This window comes from Lytechinus pictus, chromosome 7 (assembly GCF_037042905.1).
Source record: "Lytechinus pictus isolate F3 Inbred chromosome 7, Lp3.0, whole genome shotgun sequence".
Classification (NCBI taxonomy): Eukaryota; Metazoa; Echinodermata; class Echinoidea; order Temnopleuroida; family Toxopneustidae; genus Lytechinus; species Lytechinus pictus.
In genome coordinates, this window is record NC_087251.1 from 42,645,288 (window position 1) to 42,671,556 (window position 26,269).

The 26,269-nt window shown below is 35.2% G+C and overlaps 1 protein-coding gene across 5 annotated transcripts; it reads left to right on the forward strand.

The window, feature by feature from the left end:
• Nucleotides 1–660: 660 nt before the first annotated feature.
• Nucleotides 661–25,203, forward strand: LOC129264386 (uncharacterized). 5 transcript variants are annotated; one of them, XM_054902257.2, is made up of 11 exons: nucleotides 661–829; nucleotides 7,657–7,909; nucleotides 14,151–14,391; nucleotides 16,270–16,484; nucleotides 16,884–16,993; nucleotides 18,165–18,248; nucleotides 18,837–18,962; nucleotides 20,141–20,182; nucleotides 21,336–21,419; nucleotides 22,357–22,605; nucleotides 23,020–25,203. In XM_054902257.2, the coding sequence occupies exons 2-11, from the start codon at nucleotides 7,699–7,701 to the stop codon at nucleotides 23,191–23,193; spliced, it is 1,536 nt and encodes a 511-aa protein (XP_054758232.2). In that variant the 5' UTR covers nucleotides 661–829; nucleotides 7,657–7,698; the 3' UTR covers nucleotides 23,194–25,203. The 5 variants fall into 5 exon arrangements, with proteins under 5 accessions (XP_054758232.2, XP_054758233.2, XP_054758231.2 ...); XM_054902258.2 differs by having other exon boundaries at nucleotides 701–778; XM_054902256.2 differs by lacking the exon at nucleotides 661–829 and adding an exon at nucleotides 5,543–5,779.
• The last annotated feature ends 1,066 nt before the right edge of the window (nucleotides 25,204–26,269 follow it).

Here is a 26,269-nt window from a genome sequence, read left to right on the forward strand (position 1 = left end):
TCCAAAATGGGACACATCTGGGGGCCTTATTAAATACGATACGGTTTGTGTTAAAATTTTGATCAAAAGAGGGGAATGGGGGCAAGTGCGCCCCTCAGTGTTCCCTGCTTCCGTTGATTGAATTTTAGGCTCCATTTCTTAAAACAATATTTTACTCACGAATTAACGCGCCAACTATTTGGGTTTGCATCAAAATGAGAACAGGCAGGATTCAAGTATTGCGAAATGTTTATGCGTCATTTATTAATCATAATCTTATTGATTATTTTGTGTTAAAATAACGATGATTCTTTTTGTTAAGTGTTTCTTGCCCGTTTCTTGTTTTGAATTATCACAATTATAAAATGGGGAAGTTTAATATCATGTTAAAATGGTTAAGCTATAGCCTGATCTGCAGTTATATTTTTGTTTTTGTATATAGTGCGAACGGGACATAGTCCACCGATCTACATGTAGGCCTATGATATAATTATGCTTCCTACAAATCGTTTTACAATCTGTTGACACTATTTAATTATACTACTTTGCTTGTCACGATCATTTGGGGTCATCGGTTAACAGTAAATCTCGCTTTAAAGTTAAATCAGTGTGGGTTTAAGGTTCAGTGAACATCAATAGCTTTCTGTTTCACTTGCTATTGTGTATAGTTTTGTTGTTTTCATTTGCTGTGTGGCTAAATTTTGTTCATGTCGGTGCATAGTTATATACAGTTACGTCGCTTTTTTGACAGCGTTAAAACTACTTCATTTTCTGCACTCTTGTCCTGAATTATTTCCAAGTAAGAGGCCAATTGCTTTCTCTAAAAGTTTTGAAGCTGAGTTTGGAAGCAGTGAGTATGTTCTGGTAGATTATATAATGTTTATTAACGTTATTTAGCGGAGTATACTATATATAACTGTTGCTAGTGCAATTGTTAATATAGGCCTCGCGTATTGTGTTTGTCTTCGTTCAAAACGTATACTGGCTTGGCGCCATATAGGCCAATATCTTTAGGATTTTGTCTCCTTAGTCTGTGGGAATCTTGAATATGAATCATTCAGGGCCGTACAAAACAATGATCGGCAATATTTATAATAGAACAATTAATATTGGTACAATGCATAGGCCTATATATATATATATATATATATATATTGGCTTCCGCCGCCAATGTATATGCCTCTCTACATGATGTAGGCCTATATGGTAGGCCCACTTTTTGAGTCCCACTAAATGGAGGGACTCTAGATACGTTTATGTCGCTAAAGTAAATTAAGATTATGATGTAAAATTGTACTCACTTAAGGCAGAACATCATGTAAAATATATTAATATTGGTATTCTATTTATGTTTTTTGTTTTTAATTTTGTTATCATATGCCAATCTATTGTAAATATTGTGATTCTTAATGTTTTCTTTAAAAAAAGAAATACTGTTTAATCAAAAAGTTGTCCTGTATTAAAAAGGGGGCCGCGGGCAACTGAAAAATGGAACTGGGGTATTTACCATGCTTATATACATAGAGACTGCTATCTAGCTTTCACTAGATTGCCGCACTCGCTTGGATATAAATACTATGATTTTAAAAGACAAACAAATCAGTGCAACAAGAAATGTATAAATGTGCCTTAATGCCTGTTTTGCTCGCTTGTCAGATAATAATAATAATGATAATAATAATTATAATGATGATGATGATGATGGTGATGATGATGGTGATGATGATAATAATAATGATAATGATATGGACTATTATTTTATATAGCGCAGCTACCATATATAGTCTATTTATTATTACCCGGCTGTAGCCCAGCCGCCATACAGGCGCTGAAGCATTATTCGAGGAATTTCTTCATACCCTTCACCTCATCACCTGGGTTGAGTGCAGCACAATGTAGGTAAATTTCTTGCTGAAGGAAAACACGCCATCGTTGGGAATCGAATCTACGTCCCTCAGGTTGAAAGGACAAGTCCACCCCAACAAAAAGTTGATTTGAATAAAAAAGCGAAAAATCCGACAAGTATAACATTGAAAATGTCATTAAAACGGTAAAATCGGATGCAAAATAAGAAAGTTATGAAATTTTAAATCTTTCCTGAATTTCACAAAACTGTTACTCAGTATATGCACATCCTGGTCGGTATGCAAATGAGGTGACTGATGATGTCATCAACTCACTACTTCTTTTGTAATATGTTATATGAAATATAGAACATTCTAATTTTCTCCTCATTGTCAAGTAAAACAACGATTAATACCTTTCTGAAAATGTGGAATTAGTAATATTGTTTAATACTATATGGTTCAGTCAAGTTGGTCCTTATTGTCAAATCTGTACAAAATTATATATTGTATACAAGATTCAACAATAAAAGAAAAGAAATAGTGAGTGAAGGACATCATCAACTGTCTCATTTGCATGTCACTGATTATTGTGCATATCACTGTTTTGTGAAAAATAAGTGAAACTTAAATGTCATAACTTCCTTGTTTTACATCCGATTTTGACGAAATCTTTAGCATTATGCTAATTTGATTTTTCTCTATTTATTCAAATCAACATTTCTCTGGGTGGACTTCACATTTATGGGGGTTCAAAATAACAAATAAAAAAAAACGGCTCGCCGCTTCGCGGCTTGCGGGTGATGGTCATTCTGGTCACCCCCGGCCTTGAAAAAAAGCTGGACCCGCCCCTGCATGGTTTCAAGTCATAAAGAATCGCATCAAATTATTTCTTGACTTCCACGTGGTTGATGGTTCTGTTATCTCACACTAGTTCATGAATAAAATTATTTTCAATTTTTTTTTTCGTTTAGCGGTCCAATTCTTCAAATCCCTGAATAGAAAATTGTACAAGCTAGCCAGCTTTCATTTCCTTGGTATACAAGACAGCATTCTGTTGATAAATTACCTGAAGACATGCCTGCTTCTTTGATACTTTCTAAAAATTAAATTGTTATTTCTTCCAGTATAAGTGCTGCCTCAAGATGATGAAGATAAGCGCAAGATAATTGTACTTGAGATCCTTTATTCTGTCTTGTATTTCTTGCTATCTATGTTCTTCTTTCTTTCATTGTGCACGGCGCAGAGTGGATTTTGGTGCATTATATATCATAATTTTATTAGTATTAAATGTACTATTGTTGCGTACACTCTTAAAAAAGGTTGGGCAAAAAAGGGCCCAATTTTTTACCCTCACTGGGCAACATACTTTTCACACAACTTTTTGTTAAAATCAGTTCAAATTGGGTAATAAAAAATAATAATTGGGTAATAAATTTGCTCCATTGGATAATAATTGCCCAGAATATATATATACTTGTCTATATATATATTTACCAACATACATTACCCAACACAGTGGACAGTATGTTGCCCAACATTTTAAGTGTGTATAAGCCTAATGCTCGTATAACAACTTGATACCATCATGAAGCGTGATGGCCATTAATTAAAAAAAAAAAAAAAAAAACACGGTAAACTTGTACGATCCCAAACAATGGGGTGATTCCAAGTTCAGTGTTGACCTTTTGGTATTGGTGTTAGGTCAATTTTTACACGAGTATAACACTGAACATATAATGAAGATGGTCCTGAAAAGTCACTCACTAGTTGCTGAGATGTCAATAATGTGATCTGGTTCAGTTTTACCCTGGACCCCGGGGGGGCCACTTCCATTCACGAGTGGATACCATGCGCGACCATGGGGTCTCGAAAAGCACCCTAAACACGTAATTTCCATATTCTAAAAATGCACCCCTTAACAAGTATTGGCGTCTAAAACCCTACCCTTAACAAGTATTGGAAATAAAACGATACTCTTGGCAAATATTTCCTGAAATGAACCCCTAAACAAGTACAGGAATGTTTTATTGTTACGGGTCCTTCGGTCTTCGTCTTTAATTTATTTGGTTTAGTACGACCCCACCTTCTACACCTCGCGCAAATCGGACTCTAAACACGAAGTGTTGGGGCATCCTTTATAAAACATTTTAATTTTGTTTTATCATCCCTGCATATTCGACCCTAAACACGTAATTTTCCTAGCGAAATAGATACCCTTTTTTCATTATTTTTGTGATTTTGACACCCTTATCACGTTACGTAAGTAACGTGCCCTATCGTGAAAAAGACATCCTTTTTACGTGTTTTTTTGGTCGCGCATGGTATCCATGCACTCGTCAATGTAAGTGGCCCCCCCGGGCCCTGGACCTACTACGCAGGTCCATGGTTTTACAAACTCTCAGAATAGGTTTTGGAGCTATAGGGGGAAGCAATCCAAATTGTGCTTCCAACACCAACGCCAACACCGGACTTGAAATCACCCATTAAATCAGCAACCTCCATACCAGCAAGTGGCTAAAACAGTCTTTCGGATTTGAAATCAAGTTGCATATAGGAACAGCAACATGAGCAATATCAGACTTAAAGTTTTAGCCCGGGGTTTTAGCATGATAGTAAAAGTGAGAATGAAATGAAGCATGTAGTATGATTGTCGGCCCCACTTATTTTCATATTTATTTATCATTTTTTTAGGGGGGCAAAATAGGCCCTACATCCCAATGAAAAATGCACTATTATTATATAGTCAAGCGACGCATCTGCTAAACTAAAAGCTTCAGTCTCTGTATTTTGATTGTTCCGCTGAACTGCGTTGGTTCCACCATGGATAGGTCCATGGTTCCACTCATGGAGATGATAGTAAAATGTCAGAAATTGTTAAATAAATCCCCATGTAGAAACGACGGTATTCCTGTCTACGCATCTGCTTGCATGTCAGTGATTTCAATGATTTTTTTAGTGTATGCTTATTATTTTATTTTATTTATTTTTTCTAATGTTCTAAATTTATTCGAATCAACAAATCGATCTTGGATTTTAATTGGGATTTGAATAAGCTAAGTATTTATCGATGCTACTACTATTCAGTACTGAAGTAGGCTACATGTAGTTTGTTTCCTACCATAACATAATGTTTTTTTTCTCTTCTGATTATGCCCTCACTGCATAGGGAGGGGGGATGAAACGATAAAAGAAATAATGTATAGTTTTCTGAATAGGCCTAGCTGTTGTGTCAATTAAAATCAATAGATTTTCATATAAAAAAGGTGACAATATTTACTTGCTCGCTCGAGACTTTAATGAGACTTTATCACAATATGCCATGCTGTACCCCCTCGTATTTTTTTGTTTTGCTTATTGTACCCGGAGGTATATAGGCCTATTCGTGAGGGATTTAAATTCAAAAGTTAGCAGAATTAAATTACCCCAGAATTTCAGGAAGATCTCAATGAATGTTCGGGATTATCCCCCCCCCCCCAAAAAAAAAAAAAAAAAAAAAAAAAAACCCGGTATTGCTTATAGGCCCCCTAAAATAATATCAAACCCTTCCTTTCCCGAAAAACTAGGAATCAACATGCGGGTGGCGATGGCCGGGGGGGGGGAGGAATGATCGCCTACCTGGGGACGGGGGGGGGTTACGCCATTGACGATGATAGGATGATACTGGTAGTGACGCAAAACCTCATCCAGTCACGTGACTTTATGTTTATGTTATACTCACTCACTGAGTGACTATACTACAGGTATAATTATATTCCGCCAAACTCGCATGCATGCACAAGTAAAGTACAGTGGCACACACCCAACTCCGTTTTGTTTATTATTATTAACCAGTCAGGCGAATATAGTAAATGTATTGAAAACCAGGATATTGTTGGGTTTTCTGTGCTATAAAGTACTTGACAACCTTACCTCTTTTCTCGTTCGTTTGAATACTATGATTCAGGGAAGATGCGGTAAGTACAGAAAATTCTAGTCATGCATGCATGTCATTTGTCATTGAGCGAATGTGTGCATTTTATTACTGTACATGCGCATGCATGCATAAGTGCAGAGTAGTAGAATTTAGTATTTAGATTATGTGAAAGATATTCCTGATATGATTGAATCTTTTTTAAAGTTTATTTAAAAATTGTATATTGTATAGTAATTATATAGTAGCAATTGATCAGTGACGTAGTTTTGCTAATTTACTATGATCATGATCATGATGAGCATGTACTGCATCATAATAATACTAACCTCGTACTAGTAGTAGTGTGTGAGTAGTACTGCATAGCATACTGGCAATTTTAGTGGTACACTGGTAGTAGTACGGCCATAGCTACTCGCCATGTGCAAGCAAATTGTGAACATGATGATAGATTACATGTATATTTATGCATTATTTAGTGAGTATGATGATTTTTCCTTATGACACTTGACATTCCAGTAATAGAATCATACTTCACCTTATTTTGTCATGGATTATTTATTTAATTATATATTTATTTATCTATTTATTTATTCATTAGTATTATTATTTTTTTTTTTTGGGGGGGGTGGGTGGTTGGTGTGCGCCAGAGCCTGCAAGCCCGGGAGTCCCCTCCCACCAAATATATGCCAACTGGCCAATGACAATGATATCTAGTTCAATGACAAGATAAAAAAAACAGTCCTGAAATTAAAATAACAAAATTTATGGGATATGGGGACACTTTATTGTAATAAACAATAAAATTTAGGAATCACTTAGCCAAACATATTCTTCTTGACCTCCATTTGATCACATGAATATTCAAAGTGGCTGATTTTACTCCTAGGAATTCAAAGAATTAAATTCAAAGATTGAAAATAAATAGATTTAGATGTACTACTCAATAATAATGAAAATTCATAGAGATGATATTGGTGTTATTGTTTTCAATTATTGAATTCACTGTTAATTACATGTATAACCAATGATAGTCGTACACTACAGACAATGACAAAATACTTTTACTAGGTAATTTAATAGCATGTGAATCATGATATCATTGGCATCAATTTGCATCATGATTTTGGACTTTCCTACCTAAAGAAGCTACCATGATGCAAATGAAGAAGATCAGAGATTTTTATCATGATCATAGTTTATGTAGTAATTAGCTGTATTAAGGACCGAATCCCTTCCAAATTCCCCCTCCAGTGTCCAGTGAGATATCATATCTTTAGGGAGTTCTCTTTAGGACCATAATTATCCAGTATCAATGTAAACTCCCGTGTTTAAATTTAAAGAGTGATAAACAAGCCAAGATGCTTGTGCCACTCAGGGAAATGTAAAATCTGTACACATCCATTATACCTCTAGATCTGTGGCCCATTGCAGAAAAAAGGTTTGCAATCAAAAGCAAGTATAAAATTCACAGGCAACTAGATTTTCATCCAAACGAATGCGCTTGATGTTTTTACCTTACGTGTACACACAACTATTTCCGCGATTTGTTTTTTCAGTTGTAGATTATAATTTACAAATCTCTACAGTTAAACACACTTTTACTATATGAACCTTACAGTACATGTAGTTGTTTAAACAGGTGTATGTAATCTTAAACAACAAAATTTGATTTTAAATGTGTAATTCTCAATAAATAAACATGACTTTTTAAGCTGTTAAACAAAGTTAGGTTCACAAGTAAACAACATTGTATAGAATGTTAAACTGCATTTTTACTGTGTAAGAGTGCAAGTCTCTCATTTTGGGGGAGTGATTCGTCATGTCTGGGATATAGCTCTGGTAAATGTAAATTGATCAACTTCTTTTAGAATGAAACATAATAACATATATGCATGTGTGTCTCACTCTTCTGTGCAGCTCCATTTTTGCCGTGTGTCTGATGCCTGACCAACTGTCACCATGTCATTAGCGAAACCAGCAAACCTGAATATCAAGCAGATGCCTGATGAGAATCCGTATGAACTTTCACCCGTTGCGTTCGATGCTGATTCTATAGAGATGAGGAATCAACTGAAATTCACCCAGCTCCCGCAGGATCCACCGGCAGTCCCTCCCGCTCCAGCTCCAAGACAAAGAACAGAGGAAACTAACTTATCAACAGGGCAAGCAAGTAAGCATCCAGTTTTGTGTTTAATGATTCACCTTTCATTTCATGTTGCCCTGGGTGAAGGGGTGGTGGGAGGCTTTAGCCCATAGGGCCCTGGGAAGCGGGGGTTATGTATGTGTTATACACCATAGGCAGCACCCCCCCCCCCTGGAAATCAGGTTGAGATGCTAAAAAGTAGAAATTATACTAAAATCACCTTCATTTTGGAGCAAGAACCTTTTTTTTCCCTCCAAATCAGCATCCTCTCTTCAAAAATCGTTCCCATGGCCTAGCTGCTAGCCCTCCGTTTTTATCCAAAACTGTTTTAATAACCAAAATGTCAAAGCGATCATCTGATTTGTTGTTTTGTCAGCCCCTCCTTCACTTGTTCTGCAGCCCTTGTGATAAACCTGGGCCCTTGGTTAGTTTTACAGTTTATATATATGTACTACCAGGTCAAACAAGTTAATAAGCCTGTGATTTAAAATCATAAGTAACATAGGGATGTATTTTTAGTGGCCAGACCCCTTCCATACACTTTGCATTTCCCTAAGGAATAGGACAAAGCTGATGAAAAGCAATATCAATAATGCATTCATAAAGTAAAGGGATCTACAATTTTACTTATAAGATACAGAAAATGAGGGTATTCCAAGTAAGCAGCAATGTCTACAGTATGACTATATTATCTATATACCCTTGCAAGATCCTTCGCAAATATGTGCAGATAGGATACCATACATACAGTTATTGTGTGAAGAACAAAGATAACCTACATGTTAGGTAGGTCAGTGACATCGCTTAAGCAGTTTGCTATTTTTCAAATGACCAGTTTAAGGTGAACTAGACAAATAAACCTTCAAGCCAGGGCATTTGAACTGTTTAGTTACTCCTGAATACAAACAGAATATTATGTATTCATGGTCAAGGATGTGATCTGGCTACTATCCAAGGAAAAGAAGTGTGTAAATCATTACAATGGATTGTAGTTACTCATTAACTAATTCTGTCTCTGGTGGCTAACCAAACTGTTGTATCACATGATTTGGCAAAATATTTGTGTTTTAGAAGCTGGTTTGATTACAGGCAAATTTCAAGGCCAGCTTGTCTTTCAGACTAATCAGGATACATGTAGCTTTTCATTGACAAAGCTATTCATAATTTTCTGTATGAAAAGAAGAAGAGATGCTTGTATTGTATAATATATTGCATTTCAAAACATAAACTGCATGCACATGCTTGACACATTTGAAAACCACATAGATGTATTTAATGCATCATGTGTTTACTATTTTAATTTGCAGAGGATGTACATGTACGGTATGATTAGCTTAGATAGTGCTTTGCTACCAGCAGCATAATTATAATGATGCAAATATGTTGAGGGGCCAGACAGGGCATATATGTGGAGAAATTTTCTGATAAACTGTGAGGGAGCAAAATGAGTGAGCAAAAAAAGGGAACTTTTATATAATTTTGTGATGTATTTTGACATATTCAGAAATTGATATCATATTTCACCATTTATCCTTTCCTTCTCTCTCTCTCTCTCTCTCTTTACCGCTGATCTGTATACCAGTGTTTGCTACCTTAATGTATGCTAGCTCTGTCCTTCTTGGTCTTATTTTTCCCCTCATAGACTAGTATTCACCTTTTTTTATATACAAAACGGGCTAGGGGAAAGCAGGGCTAGACTGACCTTCGTGCCCACTGTAGTCTGCCTATATCACATGTTTCTCTGTTTTGCAATGATTGTAAAGAAATAAAATAGAAGCATTATTACAGAAGTTAGTATCATATTGCAGTTTGGGAGTAATATGAACAGGGTTTTTGACTGCTGTGAGCTCATAGGAACAAAATTTCTTATTTATATTTTCTGGCATTTCCCATCCGTCAATTTGATTTCTTGAATTAGAGAGGGTCCTTTCATTTTAAATTTAAAAAATCTAGCTACCTTGAGAGGAAGATTTTTGGCATTCCCAGCAGTGCTTCAGGAAGGAATTATTCATTGTATACTACATCCGGAGGAATACCAAATGAAGCAGCTTACATAGCGATTATGATAATGGAACCAAAGGGGCTTTCACACTGACTCGGTCATCAAAATACCCATAAATACTATGAGAACTTGTTGAAGCCACAAAACAGAGATAATTATATTCAGCATTATTGTTGAGCTTGCGCATTACATTCCCAGTGGCAGTAGCCTTTAGGCAAGTACTCTCTCACTGCTTGCTGCTGAACTGGTTAAGGCAGTGTGCGTTTTAAGTAGTGATCGCCGTACCGAGCTGTTTTTGTGCAGGTCCATTTAGGATGCGTTGAGGAAAAGAACAACACCGAGTGCCCTGGCTAAAGGCTAAAGTAGCAGAGCCTGGCGAATCAAAATCACTCGCTCAGCAAAACAACCAAAGTGCCCTACAGCACCCGCACTGCAATGCACTGAATGGGAAAGTTCTTGTAATTTGCCTTCACGCTGTGAGAATACCTGCAACCTTTGGTTTGCAAGTTCTCATTAACAAGTACCTACTATTTGGTAAGGGTTTTCTTTTGAGAATATTATGAGTCAGTTCACTTTCACACTGCCCAGAATAACAGTTATTTTAAGATTGGGTTACCTGTAGATCAGAGAATACCAGGTTTTTGGTTTTCCAAGTCGGTCTGAAAGCACCAAAAGGAAGATCACTCTGAAGCAATCTGTTTCCTGGCAGGAAGATCCTAAGGTCTACAGGTCAACAACAATATCATGACCAAAGACACAAAATCGTATCTCACAATTTACTTTTACCAAAAAAACAAAATGTATTGAGTTTAGTCATATGACAAAAGACCACAAAAACAATTGCATTATGTTACTGAGATTCATCATAATTTGACACCTATTCAATTGTGAATAGGAATAATATTCAATCTTAGATTGTGGAATTTGGTCTCTACGTACTTTTATATTTAAAGTACATGTTTTTTTTAATCAGAAACAGAGAGTTTGAAAGGAAGGAAGGAAGATGTGTGAGCTTGTGTGTGTAAGGGAGAGAGAGAGAAAAAAAGGGGGGGGGAGCTAACTGATACAGTACTTAATTACTGCACATGTCTGTCTAATATATAAGAATAATATACAACAGTTATAAAGCGCCTTATATGGACGTTTCAAAGCGCTAAGTAAGAAAGAATGCACAAGATATTTGAAGTAAAAGAACAACGAGGAAACTGAAAGTGAAAACATTACATACATTAAAGGACAAGCCCACCCCAACAAAAAGTGGATTTGAATAGAAAGCGAGAAATCCATCAAGCACAACACTGAAAATTTCATCAAAATTGGATGTAAAATGAGAAAAATATTTTAATTTTTGCTTAATATCACAAAACAGTTATATGCACATTCTGATCAGTATGCAAATGAGGAGACTGATGATGTCATCCACTCACTATATCTTTTGTATTTTATTATATGAAATATTCTTATTTTCTCATTGTCAAGTGAAACAACAATTATTAATTCCTCCCTGAACATGTGGAATTAGCATTGTTTAATACTATATGTTTCAGTCAAGTTGGTCCTTAATGTAATATCTGTAAAAAATGAAATATTATATAATTCAAAGTAAAACAATAAAAAACAAAAGAAACAGTGAGTGAAGTGCATCATCGACTGTCTCATTTGCATATATACTGAGTTGGGCATATAACTGTTTTGTGAAAAATAAGCGAAACTTTGAAATGTCATAACTTTATTATTTCACATCAGATTTTGATGAAATTTTCAGCATTATGCTAGTTTGTTTTTCTCTATTCATTCAAATCAACATTTTTCTGAGGTGAACTTGACTTTTAATTATACATACGAATACAGAGATAATCAGTAAATACAACTTAAATACAACAGGTCGATAATGGATAATTGATTTACATGTAAGCCTATTTAGTCTCTGGTAATGGCTCATTAATTTGAATTAGAAAAGAGTATCAACATCTACAAACTTTCCAATCTTACAGAATGTGTAGTGGCCCTTGAATCTTTTTTCAGCTGTTGACTCTGTAAAATTTTAGTTTGGATGTTTATGGTATTTTTTCTCCAAAAATCATTTCGAATAATTATCATACAAATTAAGTGATTGGATGTCAGAAAGCTACATACACAGAGATCATATCCTGAACTTGGGCAGGTCTTATGATGACAGTGACAGATGTCCAAAATTCAAAACTGATAAAAAATCTGACTTTTCCTTGAGCAGTACCATCAGATTTAGATGTTAGTTGGTACTGCAGTGTACCTTGTACTTAACATAAACATTTTTTTTCCCTCACCAACATATGGCAAGTGTCATGCTTCAAACAGATTACTGGTATATCTATACTAGTTTGTTTGTGGGTTTTTTTTTTATATGAATATCTACAACAAGAAAATATATTTTCAAATTTCTTAACTCTTTTCGCAAAGTTAGGTAATGGTAGTGAGAAAAACTGTTGTACAGTTATTTTTTTTTTGGTGCATTTTGGGACATCTCTTCCTATTAAATATAAATACTTCACAAAGTTTTAGACCAAATTTAGCCTAATCTAGATCAATAAAATGTACACAACAATAGCAATAAATTCATCAAGAAAATACAGAGAAGAAATTTTACATGCACTGCTTTGAAGAGCAAATGTTGGTTTGTGTATACATGTACATGCAGTGATGTGGTAGCAATAACAAGTAGTATAAATCCCGTACGTTAACACGTTGGCCGCTGCGAACTGTGGCTTTATGGGAATACGTCACGTTGAAGCTTTCAAATTTTGTGTTTTCACAAAGTGACGATTGTGTTTGAAGCTCATTTTAAAAATCATGCAAATGAAATTAAAAAATGTAGAAAAATGTTTGGTATAATTTCTGTCATAATATTTAATTCATTCACCTTATAAAGTGGTTGAAAGTCCTGAAAATCTGAAGGCTATTGACTTAAAAACTTACTTCTTTTGGCTGCAGTGCACTTTCATCTTCAGACACTTTGTGAAAACAAGGATAGTTTTTTTGAGTTGTGAAATGTGTGGTAATTAACTCTGATCATAATACATAAATATCTACCCAAATGAAACACAGACTTTTTTTGGTTAAAAAGTTAAATGCCCCAGCCCCCCCCCCAAAAAAAAAAATAGAGAGAAGTGTGTTAACCTCATAAAAGTGAATCATTTCCCAGTAGCAGAATAGAGGATGTTATAATGAGTGTTGTATGGTCATTATGGGTATAGGAATACATCCTCTTTTAAGCAGGCCTTTGTGCTAAGAAACTATGAAAAAAGACAATTATACTTCTTCCAAATTGAAGTAAAATGATATGAGTATTGCATGTTATTATTTTTCTATTTATCAGGGGTGCACCTGCCTGGTACTGTGGCCCTTGCGTGTAATGCCTATTTTTTTATTTATTCATCCATTTTTTTTGCTGTTGGACATGTGAAATTACCAATGATAAAACCAGAATACAGCTTGCACTGTCACAATGATGAGTTGAACAGCACATAGTTTGCCACATTATAAGGAAGTCTACATGACACCATTTGTTATTTTTCATGAGTTTCTTTCATGCCAATTTCCTATAGCTATTAGACTTCCATTTTATATTTATAAAAGGAATAGTGCGTGTCCTTGAAAGGTGTATCTGTATGTTGCATTGAATTTGCAGTATCCACTATCCATTCTTCCTACCTACGATCTGATACATGTATACCACCAAATGTGGATCACCAATTCAGACTATATAATTACCCTGTATCTGCCAAATATAGAAAGAGAAGAAAAAAACATAGCTAATATCCTTGAATCATTAACATACATGATTCTTATCCAATGGACCATGTTTCACATTTACATTCTTGTCACACTGTGACCAAATTGAGGCAATTGAATTATGCATAATGATCACTCTTTTAAGATAAGCATATACTTGATCTGTAATTGCCCAAAGTGGCTGCATGGACTATAGGGATTCACTATTTATTGTCATTTTTTGCCTTTGAATCCAGTTAAGTATTCAATGTCTAGTATCGTAACGGAAGATCGTATAGGGCCTACTCGCCCGTCAAAGTTGAGTGTTCAGTGGTCAATTATACAAACAATCAAGCTTATTCACCAATGTTGTAAGAAAAATACAAGAGAAATGGACCAATTGCTAACCGTATTGAACTTCATCAAGTAAACAGAATTCACTTCATCTTATTCTTAAGAAAAGGTTTTTCTCTGTCTATGGTTTATCTTTTTTTTCCTTTTTATTTTGTATTACAGCTTCACCTTCGTATAAGAATCCACCTGCCTACAATGGAAGGTCTCATCACCACGGTCACCACTTCTACGAAGAAGTCAATCGGTCGTCCCTGCAGAGGCAAAATAGCAAGCCTTCGGTATACGGTTCACCCAACAGTCTTCCGACTTCACACACAGAAGCAGATCAAGCTATTCTCTTCCAACAATCAAGTACTACAAACTCACTAGCTCAACTCACAGAATCGATTGAAAGGAAACCACGGTATGTATTACCATTAGACTGAGAATCTGCTGTTTTGGAGGCGTCTTTTGACGTTTTCTGAATTTTCTCAGTTCTCCACCTACACAGACAGAAGTCTCCCATAGGACTCGTGATGATGGTGGTTTGCGCAACGCTTAATTCGAGCTTCTAGGGGGAAAAGGGTGCGCTACCTCATTCTCTTCGATTATTGCTTAAATTCCAGAAAGTGAATAAAGAGTACCTTTTGATGAATATCCCATCAGTTTCAACTTGGAATAGTTTGGAATAGTAGCAAATTAGGGGCACTTACCAGAACTAAAGACAGGCTTCATTGACAAAATTGACACATATCTTGGAAAAAGATTAATAATAAGAGAAGGAGGATGATTTCATTTTCAATGAAATTCATACCAACTTGATGTCTGTATGAAAATTTAATCAGTATTATGAGAGTGTAACATTGGCCAAATAGGTTAGGTTTAGTTGTTAAGACACATGATTGAAATATAAATTTTGTCAAGACTTTTCAGTCATAAGGATTGTTTGCTTTCATAAATAGAATAATTAGAATATATTGATATATTGAATTGAGTAATGCATGCATGCACTGTTACGGTATTTCCATTTACTGATGGTATATTTGGATAGTCATGCACCAGTTATTAAACAGATAGATAACTCCTCTAAGGCAAACATGCCGACTGACAGGAAGTTAGATTGATAATACAATGGAATGGCTGATATCATATCAGCGATATGATATCATATTGTTTAGATTCTAGTGCGATTCAGATCAAACAAACATAAAAATAGGTATCTTTATATCAAAATGTCTTGATTTTTATACATTTTATTGTTTTTAAATTTTATTTTGTATTTCTTTTTTTACTTCTTGTTTTTAATTGTATTTCAAGATAAATTGTTTGTGACATTATTTCAATAAATAATATGAAATTAAATGATTTTAAACAGTAAAAAGTAAAAATGTTACAAATCTAGAAAAAATCATTTGCATAATTGGAATTCAACATTAAATCATGTTGTAGAGCAATTTTTGGGCTGACATGCACCTCCATAATGTTGCTTAATATTGTAACCCAGTACCCGGACGTTGCAAAGTTGGCCTCAAGTGTTGTGCGAGACTTTGAAACCAAATAGACATGCAATGGTGTGTCGCCAACCAGGTCACATTACAGTACATATTCACCCCGAAAAATGTTGAGGGGCCATAATACCCCCCCCCCCCCATTCTAGGGATTGATAGGTTAAGAACATGTCATGGCATGTTCAGGTCTAATGAAAGAATAAACACCATTATTACAATTTACAAATGACAAAGTAAGAGAGAAAAGAGCAAATGTGGAACTGAGCATGAATTCTCTTCATACAATGGGCATAATTTATATACCAGTAAAATGTGTATACATGTACTTGATCAAAGTTCAGGATTTTGTACCATGCATTCATACTACAGTCACAACCTACATGTACCTTTGTATTGTAACGAATTACTACTGTACCCACACTAATAATGTATATTTGATTCAAGCTTGTATGTTTTGAGTGACATGATAAGTCTGTAACCTTTTCCTTTTCATCCGGGGGCATGGCAATATCTATTTATTGCTTTGCAAGATATATATAGAGATGATGCTTGTGTTTATTTGAAATAATGCCTGAAGTATCCAATACTACAGAGAACATATTATAGAATATATAATAATATTTTGCTTACCGTAATTACATAATGCTTACCACATCAGAGCTATGTCTCTAATCACTTCATGTATACCTTTTCACTGTGGTTTGGCTTACCCACATTACAGTGTATGCACAATCTCCACTCCTTGGGGAATAATGATATTGATGTATTGATAAGTCATTATTTGTTTTATGCAGGAAGAAAACCAACCCCTTGTATGACAGCTATAGGGATGAAGACAATGACAGTAGAACATACCCAAGTCAGTCCGACCCTGTCAAACATAAGAGTCCTGGTAGTTGTATCGGTTCAGTGCTCCGGCATCCTTGTACAATATTCTTATTGATAGCTGTTATTATCGCACTCATCGTCTTCTTCGTGCTGCTTTTACTTGGCACAATAACTTCAAAAGGTTTGTATTGATGAGTTTCTCTATTATAAAGCAAATAATGTGGTGTACATGTTAACATACGCTGCATACAGTATTGGAATCTGTTTTAATCTACGTATAGGGCATAGATTTTAAGGTCGCTTTCAATCTTCAATTTTAATAGAATTCAGATACTGTAACAAATGGCCTTGGGGTGGGGGTCTTGAATATTCTATATCACAAAAATATAAACAATTTAACAATATTTTAACAATATTATAAACAATAAGTGTTTATGAAGTTGGAATTCATGTACATAATAACTAGCTTCTTAAACTTAAAATACAATTTTATAACGTATGCTGTAATCATCTTTTTCAAACATTTTTTTCCCAAGATAAAATCCATTTGGGTATTCACTGGAATTTTTTTTATTCACAGCAGGTGAGACAGCTGCTCGGACTCAGAATGAATCTAGCAGCGATATTATTGCACAACTCAGACAGCAAGTGGACGATCAGAATAATCTCATCAACAGTATGATGCAAAAGGTAGGTCTGAAGGTTCGTCTGTTGGTCTGGTTAGGGTGTGTGTGGGTGTGTGTGTTCATCTCCCTGGCAGGGTTAATGAGGAATGTGGGTGTGTTTTTTTTTATGGATTAACAAAATGCATGTGGATGGCCTGTTGAGATTTGGAAGTAGGATGATGTGGGTGTGGGAGTTTGTAAGAATTAAAAGATGCACCTGAAAGGCACATGTAGGGATTTGATAGTGAAGAGATGTGGGTGTGGGTTTTGATGAAAATAATGCAGATGGTATGTTGTTGACTAAGGGATGTGGGTGTGGGTTGTGTGTGAATTGATAATATGACACTCGTGGTAGCCCTGTGTTGGGGGCCCGGCTAAGGGATGTGGGTGTGGGTTTGTGTGTGAATTGATAACATGATACAGATGATGCGTCTCTGTTGGGATTAGATAGGAGATGTGGGTGTGGGTTGTGTGTGAATTGATAACATAATACTGGGGTAGCCTTAGTGATGTGGGTGTGGGTTTGTGTGTTAATTGATAACACAATACTGATGATAGGTCCCTATTGGGATTGGATGAGAGATTTTTTTTTGTGTGTGTGTGTGATGATAGTGGGGCTAAGGGATGTGGGTGTGGGTTGTGTGTTAATTGATAACATGATACTGGGGGTACAAGTAGGCCCTGTTGGGTTTGGCTATTAAAGGGATGTGGGTGTGGGTTTGTGTGTGGTTGTGGGTTTGTGTGTGAATTCATGAATTGATACTGATGATACGTTCTTTTAATGGTAGCTTCCCAGCCACCATTTGACATTATGCCATGTTGAGCCATCGTGTTATGCTCAAGTTTGAGCAGTCAGGATAAATCATCTCATATTATTCACAAGCATAATTTCCTGTTCCTCAAACATTAGATGATTGAAGGAAGGCAAAACTTTTTTTTTGCATGACAAATGATGAGCGCTCCTAAATTTTACGATTGATTGAAAATAACACTAGTGCAGTTTTTACGTATGATTCCATATTTGTAGCATTGCATTTCATAATTTCATTTAAATGTTTGATCCATAGAAACATTTGCAATGATAATTAAAGATTGAAGGCCTGATCATATCTAAAGATCAAGTAGAATACATAATAATCATGACTTTTGATATTTATATTATGATATGGAATATGATTTTTTCTATATAATTGCAGATTGAGAGACTCGAAATGGCCATTATAAACCCTGGAAATGAGAATGCATCTTTGGAAATTAGAGTGGCACAAAATACGTTTATGGTAAGTGATATTATCAGTGTAAATTGTAGCTAGAAATATAAAGATTTATGTTTACTCTGGGCTTGGCATGATACTGTTTAACAGGAGTATACAAGAAAATGCATATATCATGAAGTTGAAAAGAAAAGGGTGTATTCATCATTTTTCTCTTAATCAGGTATTACCGTAATGGAAATTATAAAGTTATTGATGATCATCAAAATAATGATATTCTGTTATTATATGGGTCATACCACATTATTTTCTACCACCTCCCTGCACTTCCAAAATACTTTGGACATTTTTACCCTGGCTTTAGCCTAGAAGCCTCCTACAGGGCACAGCAATTTATGGAATGAATTCTTTGCCAGATACCCATTTACCTTTCCAGGGTCGAGAGTGGCAAATGAGAAATGATACCTTACCAAATGACATTACCGCTACGGCATGGATTAGGACCTGGTACAATGTGGTTAAACTCTAGACTAGAGACTTGTCAATTGCACTACCGTACCTCTTCAGTCTACGAACATTAATTGCTTATACCACACACTTTTTAAAAGAAATGTTAAAATCCATTCTTTTTTTTTCTCTACATGTATTTATCAGTTGATGAGGGTAAATGAATCTCTGTTGGAGTTGGATAGAGAACTTGTTGGAGTAAACACCAAAGCACAAACAGCACTTGACCAGTCATCCAGCACGATCTCAACCCAGGTTGCATTTTTAAATAGGGTAAGTGCCATTTTATCTTCATTTGGTCTACAAGTAGTTGGTCTACCTCTTAGATAGTCTATACAACATGGGCTTAACCCAGGCGGGTGTTTCACAAAGTTCAAGTATGATGTAGAGTTGCACCTAGATGCCTAGTTGCGTGCGTTATAAAGGCATGATGGCATTGGTCAGATCATGCCAAGAGGACGCGCACTGCTGCTTATTGATCAATAAGATTGTGTGCTACATATCATGTACTCAAGTGCGACTCTAAGCCATACTTCAATCTTTGTGAAACACCCCCTGGGTTACTCTCAGTTTGGTATTAACTGCTGTTCGATCAACACTGCACTTGGTCTCCTACTCTCTCTGTCGATTTCTTATTTAGTCTAATGCCCACTTGGTTCAGTTTCCACTTCATGTACCTATTATTTTACTTTGTCGAATGAAAATGTGGTAAATAAGCAGTTGATCTAACCCTGTAGACTAATTGGTGTTAGACCAAACGCATATTAGATGAAATTGGTATTATATAGCCTATTCTGGAAATGAGTCAAAATGGTATATGGTCTAAATGGCAATTAGACCAAATGGTTAGTAGATGAACTGGTTGTAGTAGAAGCAGGACAAGGCCATATGGGATGAGACTGAATAGAAGTAGATGAACCTGGTGCAGACAAAAATAAGCCCAGAGCAATTGTTGCAGAAGCCAGTTTTGTATCACCACTGGGATAGGTAAACATTATTCAGTGTTCAAAACAGCTGAAGTTATTAAAACATTACCGGTAGTTACATTCAATGTGGTTGATAGTTAAAATGTTACCCCTAAATTCAATATTGATAATGATTTCAACCTTCATTTGACAACAACTATTGTCAATTCTGTGACTTAGACTGTGGAGCCTTTGCTTTCCAATTGCCCCAATTGCCAACTCAGGGGTTAATCTTGCTTCTAAATATTACAATATTTTGGACTGGCCCACAACTTTGCACAGACAATATGGACCTTGAAATGATATTGTATCCAGCTGGGTTATACCTGCCATTGCATCAACCTGACTCAGATGCATATATTGGAAGACGGAGAGATGTAATGCCCCTCCCCTTTTTTGTAGGTAAGGTATATTTAGCAAGGAAAACACTCATGTGAAGGTAATTCTGAATTCTAATGCATGTTTATTGATTTTTCTTTCTCCTAGATTACAGTACTAGAGAATCAAACACATAATCTGGATGGACAGGTAAGAATGTAATGCCAGTGTCATATCAGGGAGGGGATGGGGGAAGCTTAAGAAAATACCCTTCCTGATATGACTATCACAACAACTCCATCAACAATATAAAATTAAAAAAAATGGAAATAGAGACAATAATTCATAAAATTACCTTGAGACTTCTTTTATTACGCAAGAGCGCCCTCATGCGCTGACAAGAATCGCACATGTACATGACACCAGAAGAAATTTTTTACCAGAAAAAAAAAAAATTCTTCTGGATGTCAAATTTATCCTCTATACATGGACCTGGGTTAATTAAACCGGTGGGTGTTTCGTAGAGCTGTTCCTAGTTTAAGAGCGACTTTAAGAACGACTGGTCATTCTTTTTTGTGGTAAATGACATACACCAAAATGTTCTTTGGCGATGGTTTAGCGCTTAAGAAAGGTTCACCAGTTGTTCTTAAAGTCGCTCTTAATGTACAAACAGCTTTATGAAACGGACCCCTGATCTCAAAACAAGGGTTGGGTATATACCCCAATCCCCCCCCCCCCCCCCCGATATTAGTTCTTTTGCAATCTACAAAATTGTATAGTCGATCACTCTCAAAGGTATCAATCTCACCGTAATTTGAACTTATTTATGCTAATTCATAGACTTTGATACTATTAATCATTCCATTATAATTGAAATATTACATTAGTTCTTATTGCTATTTGGCCTGAGCATTGACATATATATATCAGCTCGAAGCCTTATCATGTTCTCTGTTTCAACATATTTTAAACATATCAGTAATCATTTGAAAATGATTGTTTTGACAAACATACCTGAGCTGTCTTGATAAAATAATTGTAACTAAATTGCTCAGACTTACAGATTTTGTGAGTGGACCATACATTATTACATGGCTGTATGCAGCCGGGGGGGGGGGGGGGGGGGTGCAGGGGGTAGTTGCCCCCCTAGAAATTTTGAAATCTTACATTTTTGTCTGAAAATCCTTCAGTTTCACTTTACAAAATGCATAAGAGCCCCAATCACAAGCTCAGTCCCTTCACTCATTTGCTTTTGAGTATTTTCTAAATACGCATCCTGCCCCCCCCCCCTGTTTGAATTTTCTGTGTATGGCCATGCATTATTAGAAAAAATAACATTGTATTTATCAATTATTTTTTGCAGGTGAAATCTCTGAGAGGTAGCCTTCAAACACATAGCCTGGACATTGTCAGTATTAAAGGGGTTAATCAAGAACAAGATGATGAGGTCAGTTTATATAGTCATTTTCTACAAATTGCCAAGTGTACTGTTATCTTTATATGTGGTAGGCTTGAAATTAGATTTTCTTATTTGCTATATCGACTTTGGGGGAAATATGCAGCAGCAGTTATTGGAAGACTCATTCAATTTTAATTTTATTGTCACTTATGATTACTGAATATTATTGTTCAAGAGAAGGAGGAACATCCGAGGCCCAGAATGATTAATATGGTGGTAATTGCCGCAATAAATTTATTTTAATTAAGTTGACATAGATAGAGCATGATAAGGCACCCCCCCCCCCCTTATCAGGGGGACATGCCTCCCCCTCTCAATCTCTTCCTTTCATCCTTTTGAATTTGGCATTTTAGTAAAGAAAAATTTTATTTTATGTCAAAAGGCCAAATTTAGACCAATTTCTTCTATAAATCAATAATCAGGACTCTTTTAAGCATAGAATAGACTTTCCCCATGATATTTTCATGAAATTTTCCAGCTCCCTCAGTCTGCTCACTCACACATTGACCTATTCTATGACATCTCAAAACAGAGTGGGGTGGTGACCTATAGGCCCGAATTCACACAGGTGGTTTTTAAAACTATCCGTTGAGTCCATCGTTTATGTAGATTTTCAGTATAATTAAATTATTAAAGTATATTAAAAAATATCCAATGCTGATGCGCGCTTTTGTCACAGTGCGCAATATTGACGCCTGTCGCCATGGTTATCCACGCCATTTTATTCATGAGTCCACTGTTTGAAGAGTGCACTCATTAATTCGAAACAGTGGACTCATGAATAATATAGCGTACGTAACTATGGCAACATAAAATTGCTGCCACTGATAATCACTATTATCTTATCATCTGCCCATTTGATGGGTAAAACTAAAAATGTTTTTTTTAGTCCTTAATGTTGATATTGTTCGATTTCCGTTGGCAGATCACAATATTGAACAGCGATATCAGTGTCGTACAGCAGTCATTTATGACACAGTTCATGGAGTACAATGAGAGTATCTACCAAGAGTTAGAGACGATAAGTAAAATGCAAGGTCCCCGGGGCTTCAATGGCAGTGACGGGGCATCTGGCATGTCGGATCTTGCACAATGTTCTTATGGAACATTGAATAAAGGATCTCCAATAACACAAACAACAACAACCACTAATGCAGTCTCCTCAGATGGAGTGGTAAGCCATATGTTTTGTTTATGTTTTCTTCTCATTTGTTTGAAAATGTCTGTCTTTCGGTCGTTTATTTTCTGTATTTGTAAAATTTGAATTTAATTTAATTAAAGTTAATTTATGCTGTAGGGAATTAAAGGACTGCAGTATATCAGTTACTACTGGAGCAACCTTAATAACAAGACTTGAATATTGAAATAGATTGGAAAATACATGAAAAAATTACCAAGTGAGTAAGTCACGTCAGTGTATATATCGCTGAGGTGATGTCAAAATAAAAACAAATGCAATTCCTTGCAGCTTTGGTCATGTAATGGTGTTTTCACCAATCACCAATTAAAATCTGCACAACCTATTTCATATGAACTAACATTTTGTCTCCTAACGTACTGAAATATATATCATTTCATTTGTTTGCAGACGGAGATCTTAACAGGCATTTCGTGTTCAACGTTGAATGGAGCCAGAGCACTATTGAGAACAACAGGCTCTAACCCGATATCTTTTAGCTGTGAATGCAGTGGGAATGATGGAACAGGACAAACTAGTAGATACTGTTATATCCATTACTGGAAGTGTCCTGTAATGAGTTGATCCTGCGCATACCATATATATTATCCCTCTCATTCATGCCTAAATTCTAATAATATTACTATAATAGTAATAAAAAATAATAATAAAAGTTGATTCATGAAACACATGTTGCCATTGGGATGTTACGCCTTGTATCTCAAAGTGTAAATATTATGTGGACAGCTGGGACTAAGGCTTAATTTCAGAATTATGACATAATTAGTAGCAACCTTCTTTTGCCACGAAAGGGTTCTTTTCAGTAATTGTGAGATTGTTTTCAGATGATGAGGTGAACACCATCGCCATATTCATTTCTAAAATGCAACCTGTTCTGAGCTGACCCCAATATTATTCAACATGAAATTTTAACATCCTGCAATGATATATTTACATTTATTTTTTCTTGATAAGGTTGCTCAAAGAGTTAAGTTGAACAGTAAGACGTATGGACTTTCAATATATTTCATTGATACCAATTTAGCAGTCATAGAAAATGATTACGGATGATTGAAATTGTGGATTCCATCATTCACTTCCTATTCTATCCTTGTAAAATTTGGACTTTAGAGTCAAGTTTGAATTATATGTTTTTTCTCTTGTGTATGTACATGAGACATGTGAGAGGATCAAATTCTTCAACGATTAATATCCGATTACAATTGCGAATTTATGCTTCTCTCAAACTCTGTGAATTAAGTCATGCCCATGGAAAGTTTTGGTAAAGGGTCACTGAGGCACCTTGTGAAAAGTCTGAGTTGCATGTTTTCTGCAGGAATCCTGCAAGTGTCTTTTCATTACCAACTTTCACATTTTATTTCGCCGTAGACAAAGTAATGGGGAATGCAGAAAAGCTGAATGAAAAGATGCATAGCGCCCTCAAAGATAAATACCAGGTCCCCGTCTTACAAAGAGTTACCAATCGTAACTCTATGGAAATCCATCAGTGTCATAATTTCTTTACAGGAATTGTCAAAATGTCCTTTGTAAACAAAGGAAACACACCAAATTGTCAAGAAATCAATGAATTTATGGATATACATTCATATCTATAATTTTTTGTAACAAACATGCATTTCATGTTGACTTTGCTGGCTTTCCATAGTTGCGATTGATTGGATCAATCGCAACTCTTTGTAAAATGGGGCCCTGTTGTGGTAACTATCTCAAAATGAGTTCGAACAGAATCCAATGAAATTACCACCAAATTATTTGCATGTATAAATAAAAAATATGTGCCAAATAGCTCTGGTAGAAAATGTGTAATTGCTAAGAAATTAGCAAAATAAGCACAGACAAAATTCTGTCAAATGTCGGGTATTTTTCGAAGCAATATGAATACACTGTCCCACATATGCTTTTCTGTGTTAGTGAACATCAGAAATATCGATTTTGAGCCGAGTTTTCATGATTTTACAAAAGATAAGTTTTACATCAATGTACCAGATCTAGATGTATGATAATATGTTGACAATTAACCTTGATTTAAAAGACTTTCTCATGAAATAATTGTTTGCTGTAACTATGGTACTGTCTTTTACCGTACCTTTAAAGCAGCATTCATGTTTAAAGATGTAGCCCAGACTTTTGACAAGTTGCCTGATTCAAATTTTACCTGAGAATCACCTTACATTCCAATCTTACAAAAGTATGGGGACGGTTGAATCTTTTAAGCCATTGCTTCTTTGTGAAAATATTAATTTTCATTTTTTATACCGAGCACACACTCTCTCAGTACTGTCATAGTTTTCTATAAAATAGTTCCTATAAAGGCTTTTCTTACAAATTTAGTGATTGTCTTATATAAGTAAGCTTTATACAATATTGTATAAAGCAATTTTCAGCCAATTCTATATTTGAGAATTGGTATTGTATATTTAAATAAACACACAAATATTGTATTTTCATCAGGCATCTGCTCAAAATAAATGTTCCTTTAAAATGTGAAAATATATCCACTAAAGTTTTGGGACATCTATTTGTATAAATGTAGTAATGAATTTGAATGGTGACATGTAATTTAGGGGCTTCACCAAAACTTAAAAGAGGCTTGAAGGTAAAGAGATCTTAGTGATTTTACCTTCTACATGATCTACATTTATTTAATGTTGCTGTCTGGACCCTGAAACATGAAGCTTGGTGATTGATTGTAAAGCTGATTTCTATGATTGGTTGCATTGATTATTGTGTTTGATCAATCACAAATCAGCCCTCAAATCAATCCTCAAGTTTTATGTAACAGGGCCCCAAGAAAGGTCAAAATGTATTATTTTATGTAAAGGTGTTGGATGAATCACTTTTTGAAACTGCCAAAATTCAAAGTTTTTATCAGTGAATTAGCACTATCTTTATTTGTATATAATTATAAATATATTCATTTTATTATACTGTATTTAGTGAAATGAAATGTTCAAGAATTCCAAATATGTGTACTTGCCATGTGATATATATCAATTATATTTCAGTTTGCTTAACACATGAAATATAGCAAAAGTAATAATTTCTACCATATTCTTGATTCATATATATATTGAGTACTTCCACTATGTGGTCTTTGTAGTTATATCTTGGTAAATTTTTCCTGAAAAGTGAATTTGTGAGTCATTAAGTGATTGTTCTAGACTGTATTTTGTCATTGGATTTGTGTGTGGAATATATAGCGGAGCTGTTGTTGCCGGAGCAAATGTCATCTTTTGCTTGGCAGACAGTTGCAAACTTTTTATGCAAGCAGCGCATTGTGGAGTTTTCCTTTGAAAGAGAACGTGTGTAGTAATAAATCTCATGAATAGTCGGTTATAAATAGATAATAATTGAATAATTAGTGAAATATGGAACCTTGAATGATCTCCTAAACACTTTAAATTCCACCTATTAAGAATGTTTTATCTGTTTGCCATTAATAATTGTAATGATAATAATAATAATAATTAGCATTTAGTATGCTCTTTATAGTTAACTATATCACAGTGTTTACAAATGATAGATATCAAAATACATAATAATTACAATACAAATAAAAAAGAGGAAATGACTGATCGAAAAAGATTTCTCTTGAAAATTTAATACATAAATTGCATTAATTTAAATATAATTTACATAA

What these genes read in the sequence shown, in the direction of transcription:
- LOC129264386 (XM_054902257.2), top strand. Translation starts at nt 7,699, where the DNA reads ATGTCATTAGCGAAACCAGCAAACCTGAATATCAAGCAGATGCCTGAT. An exon ending in CTTATCAACAGGGCAAGCAA is followed by an intron (nt 7,910 to 14,150) that starts GTAAGCATCCAG and finishes TTTGTATTACAG; the next exon opens with CTTCACCTTCGTATAAGAAT. An exon ending in ATCAAGAACAAGATGATGAG is followed by an intron (nt 21,420 to 22,356) that starts GTCAGTTTATAT and finishes TTCCGTTGGCAG; the next exon opens with ATCACAATATTGAACAGCGA.